Genomic DNA, 22,558 nt, shown 5'->3' on the forward strand with positions numbered 1-22,558 from the left:
GGGGGGGGGGGGGGGGGCTTAAATGTGAAATAAGCAGCTTATAGCAAAAGACTGCAGGTGAGCAGTGCTTAGATACCGAGCAGAGAGCAAGAAAAATCATCCTGACTACAAGTTTAGATGGTATAACAGGAAACTTAGACTAAGTTTTTTCAAGGTTTATATTTAGAAAGGTGTCACGGTTTAAGCCCAGACAGAAATTTGGCCCCATGCAGCTGTTTCACTTCCCCCACCACCTCAGGTGAGAGAGACAAAAGGCAGAGATTACGGGTTTAGATAATGATTTACTGGAAACAGCAATGAGATAAGAAAATGAACAGTAACAATACTACTAACAACAGTGTATAAAAGAGTGATTATATGCTAAATGCTAAGTCTGATGCTCCCTCCACCATTTTTTTTTTCCCCAAGCCCAAGATAATGAAAAACAATGGCAGATAAACCATCTGTACCTGTGGTTTTTTCCCCCAAGCCCAAGACAATGAAACAACCACAATGCAGACAAAGCCTGCAGCTGGGACTAGCACCATCCCACTACTCTGTGTGCTGTCTGCTCCCCTAAGAAAGGACAAAATGGCCATGGAACCTCCATGCGCCCTCTTTTCCCCCCACCCAAAGCCATGCCCTTTCCTCTGGGAAGTGAGAATCTCGTACTTCTAGCCCCTCCCCCCTTGGTAATGATGTGGGTGGTATAGAACAACAACCTAGACAGGTCCACATGGCTCCAGCCTCTGGCTCCCCTCTCCTGCCATCCTTGGCTGAAACTAGGACAAAAGGACAAGAAGAAAAGTAGACAACTGAATCTGATGCTTAACAACAGCTTGGTTGTGTAAAGAGGAGCTCTCCGAAGAGGGATGAAGCAAAAGTCAGCAGGATTGGTATTTCCAGGGTTTCAGGGAACTCCTGAAATTTCGTGGAAGGGTAACAAGGTGTCGTGAGGTAAACCTGAGGAACTGCTATGATGGAAAGAGCAGTAATGAAAACATGAGGGACATGGTGGGAAGACAGTTGCAATAAAGAGGCAATAAACAGAAGAAATCACACCATGGACTAAATTATGTAACTCATATTTCAAATTATGATAGTAATGGCAACTGTAAAAATGCTATCCAAAACAGAAAAACGCTGTCCTTCTTTCCTATTTTTATTTTCTTCAGTAAGTAAAAGGAGTAACTTCTGCCTTTGGCACAGGATACAAGTGCATACACATAATTTTCATGTAAGGCTACAAATATGTAAGTAGAAAGTTGAACAACAAATTGCTGCTCCCTGGACCCAAGGGAACTTTGCCTAAAATTAAAAACTGAGTTGCGTACTACTGCATGGCTTGCTTGTCTCGACTTTATTTGGGCACTAAAGTGTTTGAAAGGTACTGAATGTTGGCACTGCCCTACCACAATCAAATCTAGGACACTAAGCATCTGTATTTCATAATGTCTTCCATAACTCCATATTAGTTTTTTGTGCATTATAAGAAGCCATAAATTGAGTAGTTAAATTAATGGGGCTACTTTAATGATATTAAGAGGCACATAATTTGTTTCATACTTTATAAAAATGACAATGAAATCAATATTTAGACAAAGATGTCCAGGGATCACATCTCTGAGTTTGCAGCATTGATTCTGACTACATCAGCTGTTAATGTGCATATTATTAACTTTAATGATAAAGGATAATTGTTTTAAACACATTGTGAATTACAGTTAATTGATGTTTACCTTCTCTAGAAAACAATATACTGCTGAATATTTCCCATTATCTTGAAAAGTTATTCATTAGTCAGCAGAGACAGATATATCACACATCTCAGTGTTCTCCTACTTCACAAGGCTAAAAGGTGGTAGGAAACTTAAACAATTCATATTATTTAGTTCTGTAGGTTTCAGTATTTGAAAAAGAAATATCTAGAAGATAGTTAAAATAAGAAGGCAGTGCTGTCACAGCAGGTAAACTACTTTATCTCATTTTTTAAAGTATTATCAATCATAATTGCATATGGTGGTACAGTGTGAGTTGAGCTTATTAATCATATACAGACACAAGAAAATGCAATGCAGCATATATAGGCCATCTTCTACAAACAAAGAGAAGGTATTTACTACATTTATTTATTTTCTGCACCTGTTGGCACATGTATCTGAAAGGAAACACTCTTCACTGACATGCTAAGCATATGGTATGTACATTATTAGGATACTAACTAAAAAAAGTGAACATGATCCAGAAATGTACAAAGACTTGGTGAAACTCATATCCATCTGTCATCTTTCAAGTTCTCATTATGAGAAAGAATAACCTCTCACTGACAGCCATGGACACCTGCTGCACTGCAAGAGTGTTCAAAATAATGGGACTGTTCCCAGTGAAAGCCTTAAGAGAGCACTAAAATATTAAAATATGTTGTTAGGTCTCCTTGGTTCCTATGATGCCCAAAAAGATCCAGCATCACTATATTATTCAAACCCAGTACCTTAAGCACAACACAAACTCTAACCAAGGTAGCCTCAGACAACGTTTGTTAGTTAATGTGATTAGCAATTTCAAACAAGAGATACGGAAATGGTTTTCCTCATTTCTATACAAAAGAAACACACATGTTTAGAAAAGCATATGCTCTCCATTTAGCCTATCTAAAAGTACACTTAAAACCCCTATTAGACTCGTGCCTATGCTCAATTACCTCACTCTATATTATGTTGTCATCACAAGTATGCCTTTCACTACAGACTAAATCACCACTGTTGTATGTAAGTGTATATAACCCAGCACATGTCAAGAAAGTCTACCCAAATCTCTACAGCTACTGAGGATCTTCCAACTAGCAATCCCCTCTCCATGTCTTAAATAGGCCTCCAGCTACTATTCCAGTGACTTTAGAGGCACTTAGCTATTGATCAGGTGGACATCTACAAAAAGCTCCTGTGCTCAGCACTATGCATGGGTATGATGACCACCACCTGCATATGGTACACATTAAAATCGTATTTTAAGAAGCATCAACACCAGCACTTCAAATTTTGAGTAATCCCATGGCCTCACTGGGACTAACTGCTAGTATGGCCACCAACATTTGAAGGAAATCGTAAAAGTAGGTAGTAAAAAACAAAGTACATCTTCCCATTTACTGGAATCGAACCTGCAGAAAACCTCAGTGTGAAGCAAAACAAATCTCATTAATCCATTCTGTTGCTCTAATGTCTCATGCTTTTTGGACTCTACTTGTACAGTCCTAGGGGCTCCTGAAATTACAGAAATAAACTGCTAATTTATGTAATATTCATAATTGGAAGGGAAAGCAGTATCTCTTTTGACAAATCTCCCTCAACCTCTTCCCTCTTACCCCATTACAGAAGTGGACTATTTGAGAATGTCCTCTAGAAGGAGTTTTACTTTGTAATGTATGCTGACACTGAAAAGAAGAACTACTTATCTTTTGAAGCTTCCCATTTTATGCCACACATTGCATCCAGTTCAACAGATTGTTGTGTTTGTCCTGTATTGCATATAATTGCATATAATGTTTAGACAGTTGCAAGACCAGAGCACAAAGTAAGATTATCTTACTTAGATCTTAGCACTGCGTTCCTCACATTGCACATCATGCACACATTAAAATTATAGTAATTTACTTGTCACTTTATGTCTCAGAACTACCACATGCCCCTGGATGAACACCTATAATCTGAAATCAGCCCAACTCTGCAACAGAGGACAACCAGGAACTATAGGTGTCTTATATGTTGTTTGCTTCAAAAATGAAAGTCCTCCATAGCCCAGGTGGTCCTTCACAAATGAATCAAAGTCAGTTAAAAGATCAGATTCATTTTCTGTATCTCAGAAGTTTGACCACTAAAACATTTTTCTCCTGCAAGTATATAAAATTCACTTTTTCATCATGGAAAAGATAATTAAGTAGGGATTTAGAGAAGTACCTTTTAATTGCTTCTCAAAATATTTAGAAAATCAAAACAACAAAACTGTACTTTCCATTCAATTTTAGATTCTGATTTTTTTTCTCAGGTAGCTACAGAAACATATTACCTGTGTTTTTTCACTTGTAAAAGTTTGGGAAAGGCACTTTCCATCAGTTCAAACACCACAGGACTTCCACACTTATAGATGAGATGGCTCTTTGTGCTGGAACTCATCAGCAAGTACCAAACACACTATGTGACTTGTGAACCCTTGTGAAATGATTGTCATGAACTGGTGGACTGGTCTCTGACACATGCCACTGCAGCCTCGGACTATCTTCCAGGCTGGAGGTGAACTGTACTCTGTCCAGTCTAGAGAGCAACTACAACAACAAACTGTTTGGTGTCATCTGAAATTGAACTACAGAGGTACTGCTTTATCACAAGAGATGTTAAAGACATGACAAATTAAGATGCAAGGATCTTTTCTTTGTAAAGTTATGAACTTTATCTGAATGTTACAGCTGTCAAACTGCAATATGATATAATTCATATTTCTGGGCAAGTTAAATAGATCTATCCTTCAGTGACCCCTGAGGGGGAAATTGTCCAATATAAATCTTGGTAAACTGTTTTCCCAGAAAAAATTCATTCGGGGGCATAGCATTTCTTCCAAACAGAGGTTTCAATTCAAAACAACTGCACTTTCACACTCACTTCCTAGCTCCACTTGTACACAAAGCAGAGTTTTTCCTTGAGGAAAACCTATCAAAGCTTAAATTTGCACTTCTTGCTTACCATGTCTTGTACAAGTTCAACTGTGATGTCCTTTTATTATAAAATTCTATTAAATGTATGCATTTGTCTCCAGAAAACCACGTCATTTGCATATTATTCACTTAATATTGCAAAAAACAAGACTTTAGTAAACAAAAATATGGAAACATCCATAGTTTATGCAGTAAGATGATCCTCTGCCTTGCAGAGGAAGAAAACACTTGTGTACAGTAATAAACATCATGCTTTTCTGTTTTCAATCATTGAAATTCCAGCCTTTAGGAAAGAAAATGGAAAATCAGAAACACCATCAGTCACTGTATTTCTTAGTTAGGGCTGCCATGGAACTACCATGGATGTAATTGCTCTTCAGAGTCGATGCAAGCAAAGAAGCACAGGGCAGACTTATCTGTTCCCTGAAAAACTTATTGCACTTCGTAAGCATTAACTCACAAGGGACAGCAGATAGCATCAGGCTAGATACCCATGAGCCCTGCAGAGGTACGTCTACCATGGCTGTAGAAAATATGCATTGCTAAGGTATATCTCCAGGGACAAAAATAATTTTCTAATTTTGCTGTTTCAAATGTATTCTCAACAAAAGGAACCAGATGTCAGGCTAAATACAGATTGGCCCTTAAAATCTACCTGCCACTGATCAGTCCATAAAGTTACATAAACTGATAGAAAGTCAACTTCAGCATTAGCTAGACTATGAAGCAATTTAAAGCAAATTTCTAATCTTATTCTAAACTAAATATTACATGAATTTTTGCATTGTTGAAATTACGTTATCAAAACTGAACTAAAAGTGTTTTGGACAGTTTAAAACTCTACTAAGGGATTTAAATTCCATTCCTACTTTTAAAAGTCAAGTTCTCACATCACAACCTCATAAAATTCAACCAACTAACTTCAACATGGTTAAGAAAACCAAAATATTATTTGAATATTTCATAGGCTATTATGGTCCTCTCCTACCTCTGGCCACGCCTATCCACTATGGATCTAAAAGAAAACGGAAAAAAAAGGCCTCTATTTTTTGGGAAGACAAGACAGCCAGTTCATGACTCTGGGGGGCAGTGCCACTCATGCAGACACTAATGTCACTAATGTTGTTCCAAGCTCCCTGCCAGCCAGCTGCTTGCAACAGAGCAGTCAGTCTGACCTTTGGCCAGGAGGAGGAATGGCTCAATAGCATGAGAAGCTGCCTTATCTAATGGATTAAGTACAGGACCCAAGCCAAATGCCAGCTTTGAGAAGGATTTGCTCTGTTGGCCTTAGCCAAGTCAGTTAACCTTTCTTAGTTTTCCATCTTTAAAATGGAAATTATAATTCCACTCTATCTGTGCTGCTGCAAACATGTTGCAACAGACTGATATCATGAATGCTTGAGGTGTCTTACCAAGCAAGGTAGTGTAGTGCCATAACCAAGTTAAACTCATCTCCACAGAACATTTACAGAAAATGAAAATGTAATAATCACAAGTCATCCTTTCAGTGTAAATTTAATTGTAAATGCTATGGTTAAAAAAAAATCTTTTAATAAAATACTTTTTAAAAATAGCTTTTAAATCCTAATTTTGCCATTACTATCCTAGAAATGGTACTTGAAAAAAACAGTAGTTTTGCAGTATGTGATACTGGATCAAAGTCTTCAAGGGACCTACATTATAGAACCTGGTGAGATTTTATCTACCATGGACAGATAAAAGTCCTGCCCATCTCCTAGATTTCCACATTTTGTGGAGATAGTTCAAGTGTATATTGAAATGTTTGCTACTAATTGACAGAGCAAATTACTTTTGGAACCATATTTCCAAAGGGCCACTGAAAATTTATGTCTTCAATTTTACATGCATGGACTTCCATACCTTTGTGAATTTAATGTTTGTGTACTCTGGCATTTCCTAGCATTGAAAGAACAATTTCAAAGATGTGATCCTAGGACAGTTTAGTAGAATAGATTTTAGAAAAATAATTTACATTCTGCACAATTAACCATCTCAGTGTCTTCATCATACTTTCAAGTACTGTAATCAAAATTTTAACATGGAATTTTCTTAGAAGAGAGGATGAATTCCAGACATAAAACTGGAAAAAAAATAAGAATAAGACAAAAATCTGACTCGTTTTCTAGTTTCTACTTTTCAGAGAAGGCAAAGCCTGAAAATTTTGACTGCAAACCTAAATATCATAGTAAAGTCCATCTGATATACCAGGTTCTGAAATTACAGTACACAGAAAAAACGCAAACAATGGATTATTAATGAGGTCAGAAATACAAATAAATTTACTTCTAATGAAGACTGGAGACACAGTAATCAAAGTGTTAAAAATTCATTTCATGCACATCTCATTTGCCTCTTAGCTGATATTTACCACATAATTCTGTGAGAAAGTGGAGGCCTAAGATGCTCCCGATAAATGTCTCAATTAATTGTACAGAGGTAGCCCTCTTTGAGCTGAACCAGAGCTGTGAGCTCTTTATTAAAAGCACTATTCGGTAGCCTGTAACCTTGTTCCTTGACTCCTCTCTAGTTTCCAATTTAAACAAGTCCCCATGCAGCCCACTCTAAAGGGCTTTGTCTCCCTGTCATTGTTATGAGAGCCGAGGCATCCTGGAAGTGTGAAATCAGACCTCATGAGCTGAACGGTTCCCCAGGGAACGCCAGACCATGCAGAAGGTCAAAGTCATGGGCTGGACCATCTGAAAGCATCTGATCGGTGGTCTGTGACACAGCAAGAGGGGTGGGGGTAGGGGGACACAGGAGCCAGGGGCTAGAATTGAACACATCTTAATTAAAGCCCAAAGACAGCAAAATAAACTGTTTTCTAGACAGGCCATCTTATGGAGCTTGGGTTTTGCTCTGCTGATCTGAGTTGCTAACTATTACTCCTTTAAAACACAGTACTTCTGCTGAAATCGATCAAACCTGTGGAACATCTTTTCTCACACTGCTTGCTTCTCATAAGGCAGAGATTTTGAGTTTTATTTTGCGACACAAGGAAAAGGAAGGATGCACCTACCCCAGTAAAGGAGATGCAGGCACTGCTGCCAGCAGCCTTTGACCACCTATACCTGACTATGCTGTGAAAGGAATGTACATATCTGACTATTTCCTAAACCTAAACTATGCTACAGTAAAGGGTCCATTGCCTTCTGAAATTTTTAGGCATTATGTAAAAGCCATATGTATAATGTCAGAAGCCAACTATCATGATAAATCCATTATACTTTAGGTTTTACTGCACCATCAGAGAATTTCTTCATGTCACTCTAGGCATAGCTCCTACCCTGCTAGGGCTCCACAAGCAGCCAATCCTTGAGATGGTCTGCTAGAGAAACCACAAGTGAGAAAAGAAGTAGGGAAACAGGAAAATATAACTCCTCATAGCTGAAGATTTAGGGAGAAAACAGCCACCCACTGAATAGCTAAAACACAATTGAAGATTCAATTGAAAATTTCTTCTTATAGCAAGAAGAAAAAAATAAAGTCTACGCTCAGTGTCTTTCCATTTGTTAGATCACAGTTTCAAATAATCATACTAAAAAACATATAATTTTGAGGAAGGTGTATTTGCTGTGGCAATAATTTCCAACACAACGTAATTTTGCATTGATAGAATCCATTTGGTGGAAAATTGTGTTTTGACCATAGAAAGACATTGTTTTCCTCTGAAAAAAACATCCTCACAGATGCAGCAACTCCCCCAAAGATGCCCTGGTTTTCAGCTGCCCTCAAAGTCAAGCTGAGCTTTCAAGCACCAGTGGGGAATCTTTCAACCCCTCAGTGGTCCTTCCTTTTCTTAGACCTCCTTGCAAGTGGGTCGAGTGAGAAGTCTGACTTTATTTATTCTATACTGGGATATTTTTAATACCCAGTTATGGCACGCTCCAGCAGCAACCATTTCAAAATTGGTAGTGCCCACTTGGTCCCCTGCCCACAATTCAATTGAAATTTCAGCTCACCCTGACACCTTATTCAATGAATTTACATATGAGGGAGCTTGTAAGCTTAGGTCTGAACCACCACCCTTAATCATTCTCCTTTTAAAAAGAAATCTGTACTATCTTTTAAGATTTGAAGTGCACTGTCCAACACCAGGCTATTGAAACTGGAGAAAAAAAATGCCCTTGGCTATCAGCAGTTTATTAAGGGCTTAACTGAAGTGACCTACTGTAGTAGCATTCAGATGAAAAAGGCTATGAGCATTCTGACAAAAGGAGAAGAATTGAGGGTTTCATTAAAAAGTAATTTGTGTTTTTTACTCATTCATTCAACAGGAGTCTCAATTACTCTTTATTCACACAGAGTTAATACAGTATTACAATGCTGCTCAATGAATGTATAGTAACAAAAGAAAAAATTCATGTTTTGAAAGCGAAAAAAATCCTTGCAACAGCAGTAAGATTGATGACTACTTAAAAGATTACAGAAATCTTTTTCTGTCTGTGCTTATGCTTAATGATGGAATATTAAGGATTTTAAGAATCTATTCAACCCAAACTAATACAATCTGACTTATTACTTCATATGAAAAGATTCCTGGAAGTGAAATGGGATATGTCCAGCAGGCAAGAAGCAGAGCAAACCACACAGATACTATACAGTTGTTCTAGCTACTTGTCAGACTTGGGAACAAAAGATTAACTCTGAAAACACAACACAGTAAGAAAAGCAAACTAGTCCTTAGCTTTTACTCACAGATGCAGTCCTTAGTGGTGTGACTAACACCACTGATGGCAGCACTCCTCCTTATTGACTAGTAAGTATTGCTTAGTTGAATAAGAGTGGTGGGTAAAGTTTATACAAAATTTCTACAAACATGATTTATTGACAATCACCAAATAGCTACTCTGAGTTATTTCTCAATATTACTATTCAAGGTTTAATTTTAAATGAATAATTTGTACACACCAACAAGTTATTTAAAATAACTATAAATACTACAGTAGATAATAAACTCCCTTTGCCCTCTCTTCAAAATACCAGGTACTTTTGTCCAAAATATATAATTATTTCTTTCACATCTGAAATGTGCAGCCATCTCAGTAAACATATCTGCTGTATAAATGCTTTTTCTTACTAAAAACCAGAATATTTTGTCATTATAAGACAAGGGAAGATATGTTCTTCCCCTTCTTCCTGATTGTCATCCTAAACGCAATGTCTGAAAACTTTTGGTAGCTCTGTACACCTTTAATTGAATCAAATGTATTTCCAAAACAATTGTTCAACCAGCACAAATAACATGTTCATTCGAAAAAGTCGAAGACTGAACGAGATCAGGGACTGAATTATCCCATTTGCCCCTGAATAACTTAATCTCTCTCTCTGTTCAGACCACATTGGATTATAAGGTCAAAGCATATTGAGGACTCTTTAGAAGCATTCCTCCAACCTCCCCAAAAATAGAATCTGTTATTTTGTGTGCCACAAACTGGATCAGTTTCAGCAATAACATATTTCCACTGTTACCTTGTCTGAAATCCTGGCAGTCATGCTAACTATCAAAAAACTATTGAAAGTGAATAAGTTGTTATGTATCTACATCTGCTCCTGTAACAGAACATTTATGTCCTAACAGCAATGAAACCAGGTAAGTGTAGCTTCTTTTTTTTTTTTTTTTTTTTTTTTAAGCAGAGATGGTTGTTTTCTGACATAGATGCAGAAAATTTTGCTCCATTCAACTTGTCCAGTACAAAGGTGATTGTACTTAGAAGAAGCAACTTTGACATTTCTGGAAATATGGTCAGTATGGCTGAAATACTCTTTTCCTTTATTTTGAAAAGCTGAATGTCATATTAACTATTTAACTTATATCCCATAAAATAGAGAATTAAAAAAAATTGGTTTCCCTTCTTAAAAAGATAAGCAGTAGTTACACTAAACTGGATGTACTTGAAATCTCTGAAACCAACAGCAGCCTTGCTAAACATCTGACAGATATCAACTGATTCTTTTGGCAACAACTTTAAAGCAGTATCTAAGTCTAGCACCTCTCATTTGCGTTGTCCCTTGGAATTCAGCTTTAACGTTGATAATTTTGTATAGTTTCATCTACTAAGAAAAAGAAGAGTTTTCTATGTAATTTTTACATTGTCTCTGATGAAAAACGTGTATTTTGCCCTTATGAGAAATAACCTATGTAGGGCTATGCTAGGATTAGAGTGACTTGCTACCTTGCTTACAGAAGTTCTGTTTGCTTGTATTTAAATTTTTTCATTAATGAGCAAAAAGTGAAACTGCACAAACAGAATATAATATTTATATGAGCTTCTGTTTTAAGCATTTTTTTCCCTGTTTCTAAGAAGACACAGTTTTACTATGGTGTTTACTGTCACAGAAACTAAATGAATCCTTGCCTGTGACATCAGCTGCCATCAATGCCTCTGCCCTGATGACCTTCACCTGAAGAAATCCCACATCGTTGATGTTATGGAACATCATCATTGGACTCTAAAAAATAATAAAAAGAAAAATAATTCTGGATTGAAAAAAAGACAAATCAAAAGCAAGATTAATAGTCTCCTCCCTAGCCCAGACATAAGTTACTACATAATTATGTCCATATATTCAGACTTTTAAATATTATTTTCTGAAGAAGTACAGTTGTCAGCATTTCTTTCTGTACTTTGCTACTCTAACTTATCAATGAAAATTACAAAGGAAAAATTAGAATATGAATTATTGTATCTAACACTAATTCTAGTGAATCAATCCCCTAACAGTACACGAACAACTGTACTTCAAAATTTGAAATGAGAGCAGTGAATTAACAAAATTAATACAAACAATGAAAGTATTCTTCTCCCTGAATTATTTTGCAAAATCTGTGTTCCCATTTTCCTTTTGATGGTTGCAATAATATCCTAACATCGACCTAGCGCTAATATAGTTGTTTTGTAGTTGACTATTATAGACAAGCTTGCATATAACATATAGGCCTATATAATCTTGCAAGTAACATGAGCAAAAGCAATCAAGAGAGGATAACAACAACTTAATAATTTTCATAATAATCACATGCAAAAAGGATAAAAAAATAATTAAAGTAGGTTTCAAATTAAATGGCAGAAAGCTTTTATCATAAATCATTATATTTCTTTAGTACAAATTTCTTCAATATCTATACATATTAAAAAGAGAAAGAAAAAACTTAAGAGTAGACTAACATTTGCATTTATTCATCCAACAGTTTGAGAAAGCTGACTGAAAAGTATGTTCTGTTGTTGCTTTTTTTCTAAGTAACTAAAACTAACAAACTGTGAGTGTTTGTGTGACAAGCTTAATTCTCAAACTCTAACTTGGAATATAATTTAAAATGTGCAGAATTTCAGGTGTTAGAACACTGAATGCAACTTTGAATCTGTAATCAATTAATAACTAACCTAGCTTTACAATTCCATTTGATAACTAAGGAGAGGAACTCTAAAAGTATAGAGTAAAATAGTAAAATTATGGATTGCAAATACATTTAAAACCACATATAAATATGGCTTATTTTTTGTTTCTTTTGCAAGTCTTGTTTATAAATACTAGCACATATATTTATTTGAAAATCTGGACCAATGTGTTTAATGCCTGTTTTCTTTCCTAAAATTTTAATGTAGTGAAACATTTCCACTGTTACGACAGTGTTGAGGTTTCTATAAAAATCAAACATCAGCTAAAAGCCTGAATCAACAATTCCTTAATTTAGCACAATGGCAAAATTGACTGTTTGGAAAACCAGAATAAATAACATCACTAGATCTAAAACCCATACAGGCTGCCTAAATGAAATAATAAGTGTCAGCTTGCAAAAAACCTCAGTATGTTTATCCATACACAACCCATCCATTAAGATGCTAGTCATATAATATGCATCCTTGTCTATTAATAAGAGAAATTTAAGAGTTAATTCACACTGATATTAATTTTACAAGCCCCAACTGACCATTTACTGTTTACAGTGAAGATTTGACCTTGCTATATTGAACTGAGAAGTCCAGTTTACCATGTTACGTACATACAAATACATGTATGTTATCATGGAATAACAGTTAATAAATTTTTACCTATTTTAAGAAGTTAATAACCATAAATACAACTTCAAAATACTGATGGTCAACTTCAATCAGCACACATTCAACCCCTTGCTTATGTGCTTACAAGCTGAGGGTGAAAGAGATGGTGTTACAGATAGCACTGTTGTAATTCAAAGCACTGTGGCACTGCCCCTCCTTTATTACAGTAATGATCAGGTTTGCTTTTTGAAGCTTCTTATCGGAACTGGTACCACAGAGGCAATATTGCTCTAATACCATGACGAAAGCGAAAGGATTTATAAAAATATTTCCACATTCTACACAAGTTGCTCAATGACCAAAACAAACACCAAGCTGGAGAAATAAAACAAAGCAAAAACCAAATACAAAGCAAGGCAAGTGACTGCCCCCACTTCTTATGATGCCAGACAGTCCCCTTTTTCCAAATCCTGGTAAGTTCACTCCTCAAAAAGGCATCAGTGCTGTATTTTGCTTTGCCACCCTTGTTAGAATCCCACAGAATAATTATGTTTGAACTTTTAGTTCCAGCAAGTGAGCTGCCTTGGATTCATTCACACATCATAACTCTGCTGAAAATGTATATGATGCCACAGCAGAGGCTCTGGGAGAAGCGTATTACTTTAATACATTACTTTAAATACATAACTTTAAGTAATGATTTAACAGTATGAATTCTGTCTTCTTATTTATGATTATTGTTGAAGATATCAAAACCCACATGGTTTCTGAAGCCTCAAATTTCCATAGCAGAGGAATCTGTGATTTGCTGGGAATCTTTTCAGCCCTCAATAGATGGGAAAAGATTGAAATGCTCTGGAGATGAGTCCTCTTTATTTTTTTAATGAAAGGCTGTATAATATATTTTCTGTATGGCTGCAGCAGCTGTCAGGGAGAGCATCTCAGTTCAGCTCTATTATGGGAGAAGCAATACTCCACCCTATGGCATCAAGATACACTAAGGGGCCAGTACTGATTGACAGCTTGTCACCATGACGTCTTATTCCATCTCTGTTATGGAGAAAATTAATGTCACACCACCAGCCTTATGACTCGCTGTCATCTTAGAACTGCTCACCTTTTATCAATGCTCTAAATAACATTTCAAGCCCATCGTCTCACAGTGGACAATCTGGTCAAGGGACATTAAATCAGATGACTGTGAAATGTCATAATAAAAATGGAATGCTAACAACTTCTCTAAACTAGCTCCTCTGGTTTTTAAACTGTGACAAGGGGGACCATGGGTTCAGCACACCAGTTCTGAAAAGGTCATACAATCTCTCTTGGTCTGTACCCATTAATGCGCCCCCCCCCCCCTTCACCCCAAAAGGAATTAATTTTTTCAGACAATTGTGGTAAAATAATGGTTCAAACAGTAATGCCTGTTTAATTTGTAAGTCTCTGATGTTCAGCTACAAATGGTTAAATGACAGTAATAGAGTAATTTTCGAAGGCTATTTGATCTGATGGCAAGGTCAGCTCATTAACTGGTTTTGGCTGCAGAAAGGGTGCAAAATAAATTTCTCTAATGGAGGCTAGATTTTTTTTTAAGAGGACAAAAAATAAAACCAAAAATACAGCCATTCAGTGGGGAACTGTAGGTCTTGCTAATTGCACATGTTGCCCTTGTATCTGTTCTGAAGCGGAGATATGAATAGCAAAGACAAATTGAACATCACTGAAAATAAACTAGCTGAATTGTGTTAATCCCGGTAATTTCTTTCTTCTGCTGGTCATTTTATTAAAAACAGTAGAATTTATCAAAAAAGTTCATAGAAGCCACAATTTTCAGAAACACATAATGAGAAATTCACAGGTTTGCAATATGAATACTTTCCTAAAATATCAATGTTTTCAAATGCATACAGCAATGTAAGAAAAGACACATACTAGTGTATATGCAAGAAACAGGAATAAACCAGATCAATATTATGACACATAATTACGCTTTACACTGGGGACAACAACATGAGAATTTAAGAAACCTGATTAATAGTACACAGTTGTAACATATTTCTGTACTGCTACTGAAATAATCAAAACCATCAGTATCACTTGTCTGCCATATCATCACACAGAATAATCCACAGAAATAGGGTATTGTTGCTCTTGGTAGCAAGAACTATGTCACCTGAAAAACATATCCATCAGAAATTTGTCCTACTTATAGACATCTATTCTGACAACCACAGACTGTCTTGGTGGATTCCAAAATGTGCAATAACTCTCTTAATTGTAATTATTTTTCAAAGATGGTGGACAATACCTTAGCTTTCAGTACACTTAGGAATATTATATTTAGCCTCTCTAAGTCACCTCTATTAAACTGCGTTTATGATAACACTATTGGTGTATGAGTTGTACAAGCATTAGCAGACAGCTGATTCAGTGGAGATAGCCAGAATAAATTTGCTGAAGCGCACATCCTGCTAATCTGTTTGAATAATATTGTACAGCATTAGTACTAGCACTTCATGTTATCTGCACAGCCTGATAAGGTACATCTTTATTAAATTCAGTTATTGAAAGGATGTCAGTCATGGAATAGGAATATTTTAAAATCTTGGAAATAAATTAAGCAGCTCTTTGTTAGTCAGAGCTTGGTTTAATGGCTGAGTGTCTAGAGAAGCCTTTCTAAACACCTGGCAGCATTGTACAATAAAAGCTTTGTAATTGTAAGTGGAAATAGCATGTTTTTTTTCTTTCTTTCTCCATGCATAGTGAAACAGTTACTTTTAGGGATTCATGCATTAGCAAATGCTGTAGTAAGAGCTCCCCTCTCTGTTGCTTTGATAAAATTACAAAGATGCCGTGTAATGTGAGGATGCTGGGAAATGGAAATAATTTGCTTCAGAATATTTTGAAATGGAAATGCTGCTTAAAACAATTATTTTGACTGTATAAAATATTGCTTCAGCCTCAAATATGATGACAAAAAATAAGTTTTCTTGCCTTTTAACAGATGTTCCAAAAAAAAAAAAAAAAAGAAGCTGAAAACTATTGGCAACTCAAATTATTTGGCAAAAAAAAACCCACTAGAAATTGTACATTCACTGAGTGACCCCTTAGTTACTTTGTGCCTAGTAAAATTATGTGTAAGGCAGCAAAATTAACTTCCTTATATGACAACTTATCAAACAGTTGAATTACCATGTAAAAAATACTTTAGTGTACGAAGAGCATTTGTAGCCCTCTCGATGTTACCTGTACCAGTTGTAACTATTTCTATACTAGTAACTAGTTTAAATGATTGTCGTTGGCAAGGTGTTATTAGAATATATGAGATATATTTAGATTTTTACCCTCATGATAGCTATTTTTTATATAGGCAAACATTTTGCAAACAAAGGGTGAAAGAGAACTTCATACATATCTCTTCAGTATCTCCTCTCGTTCCTTCTGGTCCTCCAGGGAGTTAACGGAGAGGTCAGAGATAGTGACTGCAGCTGAGGCTGTGAGAGTGACCAACAACACCAGGTATCCCTCTCCCTCCTCTAGCGGCATCTCCAGCTTGTGGGTTTGTTCTTTACTCAGGGTCGACAGGTCAACTTGGCATCTAGAAACACACATTCTGCATCAGCATGTGGTTTTCCGTACATCAAACAAGAGCACATTGGCTTACCTGCATTCAAATGGACAAAAAAACCCCAAGTAAGAGAAACTCCCTCCAAGCTTCTGGAAAAAATTCTAAATTTATCTTCAGCCTTAATCCATGCTGCTTTTCTGACCTTTTTTTTTTTCTTTTCCGTAAGACTACACAACCCGTTTTGAAGTGAACAATAAATATTAAAAAGAATGTACAGATACTAGAGATAAGATTAGCTAACATGCCTTAAACACAAATATAATTTTAAAAAATTCAGCTTCAGATGCAAATTTTACTTTTAATTATGTCTCTTGTATAAAAAAAAAAGTAATTTTTGATGTGAACATTTTTGATACTGTTCATCTAACAATAATAAAAATCTTTTCTTAAAAAAAAAAAAAAAAAGAAAAGAAAAAGAAAATCTGTGTGGATTTAACTGTGATGGCATTAAGATGACTGAGCACAGAAAAATTCAACTTGAGCACTACCTGAAAGGCTCAGCTCTCTTGCAGTAAGCTGTGTGTGGCTCAGGGTCAAAGCTTCATGCAGGCAGCCAGGATAAAATCTGATGCCACAACCCCCTATATAATAAGATGTCTCACTTTGTAATGAGCAGGGACTGCTTATAACTGCGCAGAGTGGCTGAAGCCAATCCGCCCTGCTTGATCCCTTTCTGAATAACTCTGGCTGTACCATACACTGAACTAATGAAGAATGACTCTATAGCTTCCAGACAGCAGAAATAGCTTTGCAACATCTTTAGAAATACAAGGCAAAACATGGAAAGAAAAACAGTATCACTGCTATCAAAGAGCTGACCATAACCTTTTAAATAAAACAGTAATATCTTAGGGTAAATAATTAGTGCACAGCTTAGAAGTTTCAATATTTTAATTTGTATAAAGCACAAATTTCAACTTTCCTAGATTGCCACTCTGAGTGTGTGTAGAAATTCAGTGTCCATGTCAAATGTAATGCCAGTTTGCACTGCACAGAAATTTCTGTGAAAATGCACTATTTGGAATACTTATAGCATCCCAAAATGAGTTTTTCCAAAACTCATTACTCTAAAAACAGTAACAATACTGAAATAAAATAAACGCATATATTCTATATCTACTTTAGTCATTGAATACCCTCCTTTCAACTGTGATTATTTAATGTGACAAGCTGGTATGTGACGTACTACATGCAGCTAACTCACTAAACTAAACATCTAGCAAACTCTAATAATAAAATGTCAATTGATTTTGAAGAAAAAAATAATGTGGTCACCACAGGGTCAATAAACTGAGAAAAAGGTGGCAGACATGAATAAATAGCCATTTAAGGACAAGAAACAGTCAATTATGAGAGTAAATGCAGCCTCATAAAATGAGCATTGTGCTATTATAGGCAGATTAGATTTGCTACAGGAAAACTGTCTTTTATTATTTTAAAAACATTTACTGTCTGTTGTGCAGCTGTCTAAACTACTGCAAAGCTCATATGGTAGTAAGGTTCAATTATCTTGCAATGAAAAAATTTCTAACTGACGTAGCATTTTGAGCTTAATGTTTACCTTCTATTTTGAACCCTTTGGATGATAAGGAGTGAGAAATTAAATCAACAACAGTAAGGAAAAATAAAGCTATTGCTGTCAGTGCAGGCTGATGGCCAATACAAGTTTTGCGTATGTACACAGACTGTCCAATTTTTATTTACAATGCAGTGAGAACTATAAAGCCCTCCTTAAGATAACAAATATTGTAATCAAGCATTCAAAGCTGGAGGAGGTTAAAATACCTCTGATCTTAAATATTCTTTGATAATTTATTTCAAAACAGATACCCCTCAAAAATAGGGCTCAGCAACAATATTCAGACTTCAACTAATAATCACTTAAAGAACCAGTCTAAACTCTCTTAAAGTCAGTAAAAGAATCAGAAAGTCATTATGATACTAGTAATGCAGAAATAATCCGGCCCTCACTCAAAAATAGGCAACAAAAGCTAACCCCCTGGAGAACAACACACCTACATTCACCAGAAAAACGCAACGAGTGTTAAATTTCAGGGTCTACATCAAAGTTACAAGATAAAATTTCTCCAGTTCTTTTGCAACATTGTCATGTTATTTTCTATTTAGGCTAAAAGAAGCAACTGACAATTCAATTTTATCTGTGCTCCTTTCCTACAGCTATGAAATACTCCTAATAGCAGAACAAATTACCTGAGAAGTATGGCTCTACTGACTGCTTGATAAATCTCCATGAACAGCCCATTTCCTAACACCATACAAATGGTAGGAAATGCTCTGGAAACCTTTTTTTCCAGTGCAAGCCTTAATAATTTTAAATGAAAAATATCCTCTGAAGGGTCCTCAGATAATATGATGAAAATCTAGAGTTATTCCACTAAAGTGTCACCACTGCACTTTATAGAAGTCCTAGTTCAGAATGTCCTTGTGCCTACACAGTCAGGTGAAAGCACATTTCTCACTCTCTGCCAGGTCCTCTCACCCCTGGTCTTGCAGGGGATGAAGCTTGCATGTATCTAATTCAAAGGTACCAAGGCTCAAGGAGCATCCAGCATAAGGTGAGTGCATCTACAACACATGTGCTTCATACAAATGATAAGACTTTTCAATTTACAGACACTATAAAAGAAACTGCAATTTTTTTCCATTAGTAGCTGAATTTTTCACGATAAAAAATCAAATTTGTTTGCTCTTATGCCAAATTTTCCTAAAAAATAAAATAATTTTTTGTTATATCTACTTTGTCCTCAACAAATCTTTGTATGGGATCAAAAAAAGTGAAGGAAGTCTGGTTTTGTTAAGGCATTACCATAACACTAACCCTATCCTAAAATAACTTTGACAGACACCAACAGGAAAAACACAAAACTCCTTTTTGTATTACATTTCCTTAGAAGGACTGAAGTTAATAAAATACTTCTAAAGATAAGTATCTGCTGGGAAAATATCTATTTTCCAAATATAAATAACTTCAGAAAGTTCAAGTTGACAATGCTTCCTTACATTTTACTGACAGTATATACAAGTGTTCCAATCTTTAAGGCTTTAGCAACGCTGACTTACATCAGTTAAGATGTTCTCTTAAAGACATTTGTCACCCACAACTGTTTCCATGGAGAACAAAGATGCTTTGATGATGAAGGTGAACTTGAATGTTATCAGAAAGGGGTGCAAAATGAGTGAGAAATTTTTGTCTAGTTTTCTCAAATCAAGGACCATGAAAAACTACAGCCACTTCGAGAAGGCCGTAAGTTGCATATGACCAGCAGCTGTCACACTGAAAGCATGAGATAATAGCAACTTTGAACAATCCAGTTTCTTAAGGAATTATTACTCACATGATACTGCTGAAAGAAAAGAGTTCTCCACCTGTAAGGAGGTCAGCCTGAAGAATTACAGCAAAAAGTTTGCCATTAACTCCATAGACAGATTTCCAAGCATCACTATAAATCACATCATAGAGAGAACTGTAGTTTTTTGGGCAGTTTGAGAATTTCTGCATATTCCATGATGTATGGTCCCTTGGCAGCACTGCAGGTGATGGACTGGGGCACTGGAACCGTTGCCATGGCTGGCTGACCCCTCAGAAAGAGGTAGTAGGAGTACACCCCCCCCCCCCATCAGTTCTGCATGTGAACATTCACAGACACCATGTGTATTTGGATTTTCAGGCCTTGAGAGATCAGAGGGGAGAAAAAAACATACAAATGCATCAAGCTTATGTGCCAGAGTTATTACAGATACAGATACAAATTGCTCAGAAACAAGGTACAGCTCCCATGGAAGAAAATTTGAAGGTTCAAGGGGAATCTACGACTTGTCTGAAACTGTGTTCAGTGTGTTAATCGTCCAAACTCTCAGAAATATATTTCAGATTTATTTTTAATTTGAATATATCTGGCCTTTGGTTCTTTTTATGCCTTTCTTTACCCAGTTGAAAAAGCCTTTAGTGTTTCATGTTTTCTTCTAGTGAAGGTACTCATACGCTATAATCATATATCTTCTTCATCTTCCTTTTGATATGCTAAACATCTTCAGCTCCCTATACATTTCCTAGGAACATATCTCCTGCAGCCCTCAAATGACTTTTTGTAACTTTTCTGATCCAGTGAAATTCTCCTGCATCCTTTTTAAAGTGTGGAAGGCAGAACTATATGTAGTATTTTATTATCAGCATGTCTAACAGGTAAAAATCACCTCCCCTCTCTAGTTCTAACAGAACCTGGAATGTAAGACTGCGTTGGCACCCTGGTGAAATATCCTTGCTAATGAATGAATTACAAAGGTAGCAACATGACATAGAAGGCCTCTTAAAAGCCAGGTGGCCAGGCAAGTGAGAGACAGCAGATAGTGAGATCATTTTCTCACATGACAAAATAAAGCCTAAAAGAGGAACTGGCACAATCCTAAGTGTTAGGGACAGAAAAGCACCACTTGGCTACAAACCAGGCAACTTAATTACCATTATGACTTGTTCAGGAACACAGCCTTTTAACTCCACTGTGATCCAGGTCTATGCTGCTCCAAAGGATGCCAAGGAGAGGAAACTGTATGATTCCACAATTAGAACTGAGCTGGACACACATCAGAAGCAGCGAGGCACGAACTGCTACAATTAGTGAGACTCCATATCCTTTATGAGCAGAGTAAAATGTTCCAGTAAAACCAAGGAACAAAAGGAGAGGGAAAATTCTGCAAAGCACTGACAGAAAATGACACATCTCAGAAACACTCAGTGTTGACTGCAGTAATGTGAACTTCTTGGAAGAATCAGAGCGTGACATTTTTAACTGTAAAGATAATGAAAAAGAAATTAAATAATGGACTACATATGATGCTTGTGAGAGGTGTTCGATAAAGGTGATAGACTGAAAACCAGGAAAGCTCCTAAAGGAATTGGAAAGTGTAACTCAGCTAAGTAGGACACTGACTGAGGACAAGAATTGTGGTGAGCAGGGGAAGCTGGAGAGGACTCCAAGGAAGCTGAAGGACAGACCTCGACAAGATGTGGAGAACAATGCTCTCTGATGCCATGTTGCAACACCTGGAATGCAGGAAAGAGCCCTGCAGTTTTGGGTAAGTAAGTCATAGCAACAGAAATATACAAAATACAGGACAACCTCACTAGTTACCAAGCATACCTGAATACAGAATGTTTATTGCTTACTAAAAGAAATATAGTCCATGCCACAAAAATTTCAATTTTGAAATGACAGATTAGCTGCTTCTTAAGCATAGCTCTTCATTATAAAACTACAGATTTACTTTTGAATTTGCACAGGCAGAAAAAAGTACTTAAAATTGTTTATGATGTGTCCTAGGTTGTCCCTATGGCACAGCTATACACTACAGACTGTTAGTGCTGTCACCGATGCAATTTCTTTGCAGCAAAATTAACACTTTCATCTGCTAAACCAGCCTATTGTTTTCATGAATGTTATGTCTCCCTGTATGGTTCTTACCTCACTGAGTGGTCTAAGAAATTCTGCAAGAGCTTTTTCACAGCTACAACCTGTGCCCTTCAGAAATCCTCACAAAACCTTATCTGCACTCTTCACCACTTTCTACACACTGTCATGCTCTTTGTCTAAGCACCCATTCCATATTTCCTTCTCTCTTCCTCTTATTTTGCCACTCCTCAAATAGGACATTTCCATATGCAGGAAGGCTTAGGGTCAGAAGAAGGATCCATGAACAGCCCAGCTTATATGCAGCATTTTGTATTTCAGAATATGTTGGGGAATACTACCAATTTCACAATAGAACATGACAATAACAACTGTCAGTAAGAGTTTTAAATCATAAAGTATCCAGTAAAAGAAAGTTATTGAAGATTTGTGAACCAAAACTGAAACTTTTTTGGCTTTCCAACAGAACAGAAGTGCCTCTGCATTAGTTAAGATGTGCAGAGATAGGAATAATTACGGGGTGGAATACCTGAAGGCCAAATTTTGAGATGTAGTATTTACATCTAGCTCCTTTTGACAACAATCAGAAATTGAGATGGCTCAGTACATCCTAGGATTTTTCAAGGGCAGGCCTGGCAGTAGCATTTTTAGATTTTAATGCTTCAAGCAAAACCTTTATCTTACATCAAGAAATGCAACTACAATAATTTAACTTAAGTCATCATGTATAATCAACAAATGATTATACATTCAGGTTGTTGGTTGTACGCTTGTCTATGTTTGCACAGAATTGCTGTGT

General features: G+C 36.3%; 1 protein-coding gene across 6 annotated transcripts in view; it reads right to left on the reverse strand.

The window, feature by feature from the left end:
• The window catches only part of MCTP1 (multiple C2 and transmembrane domain containing 1), a 177,412-nt gene that overhangs the window by 94,211 nt on the left and 60,643 nt on the right, over nt 1-22,558 (reverse strand). For all 6 annotated transcript variants that reach the window (XR_003570587.1, XM_027878239.1, XM_027878247.1 and 3 more), the window contains 2 exons: nt 16,117-16,303; nt 11,062-11,155 (listed from right to left, as the gene is read on the reverse strand). Coding sequence is in view for 5 of the 6 variants with exons in the window: in XM_027878239.1 (XP_027734040.1) it covers nt 11,062-11,155; nt 16,117-16,303 (281 nt within the window). In the remaining variant the exon portion in view is untranslated. The remainder of the gene's footprint in view (nt 1-11,061; nt 11,156-16,116; nt 16,304-22,558) is intronic.

This window comes from Empidonax traillii, unplaced genomic scaffold (assembly GCF_003031625.1).
Source record: "Empidonax traillii isolate 1590-97213 ecotype Southwest subspecies unplaced genomic scaffold, ASM303162v1 scaffold4:size3804566, whole genome shotgun sequence".
In the NCBI taxonomy this organism is placed as follows: domain Eukaryota; kingdom Metazoa; phylum Chordata; class Aves; order Passeriformes; family Tyrannidae; genus Empidonax; species Empidonax traillii.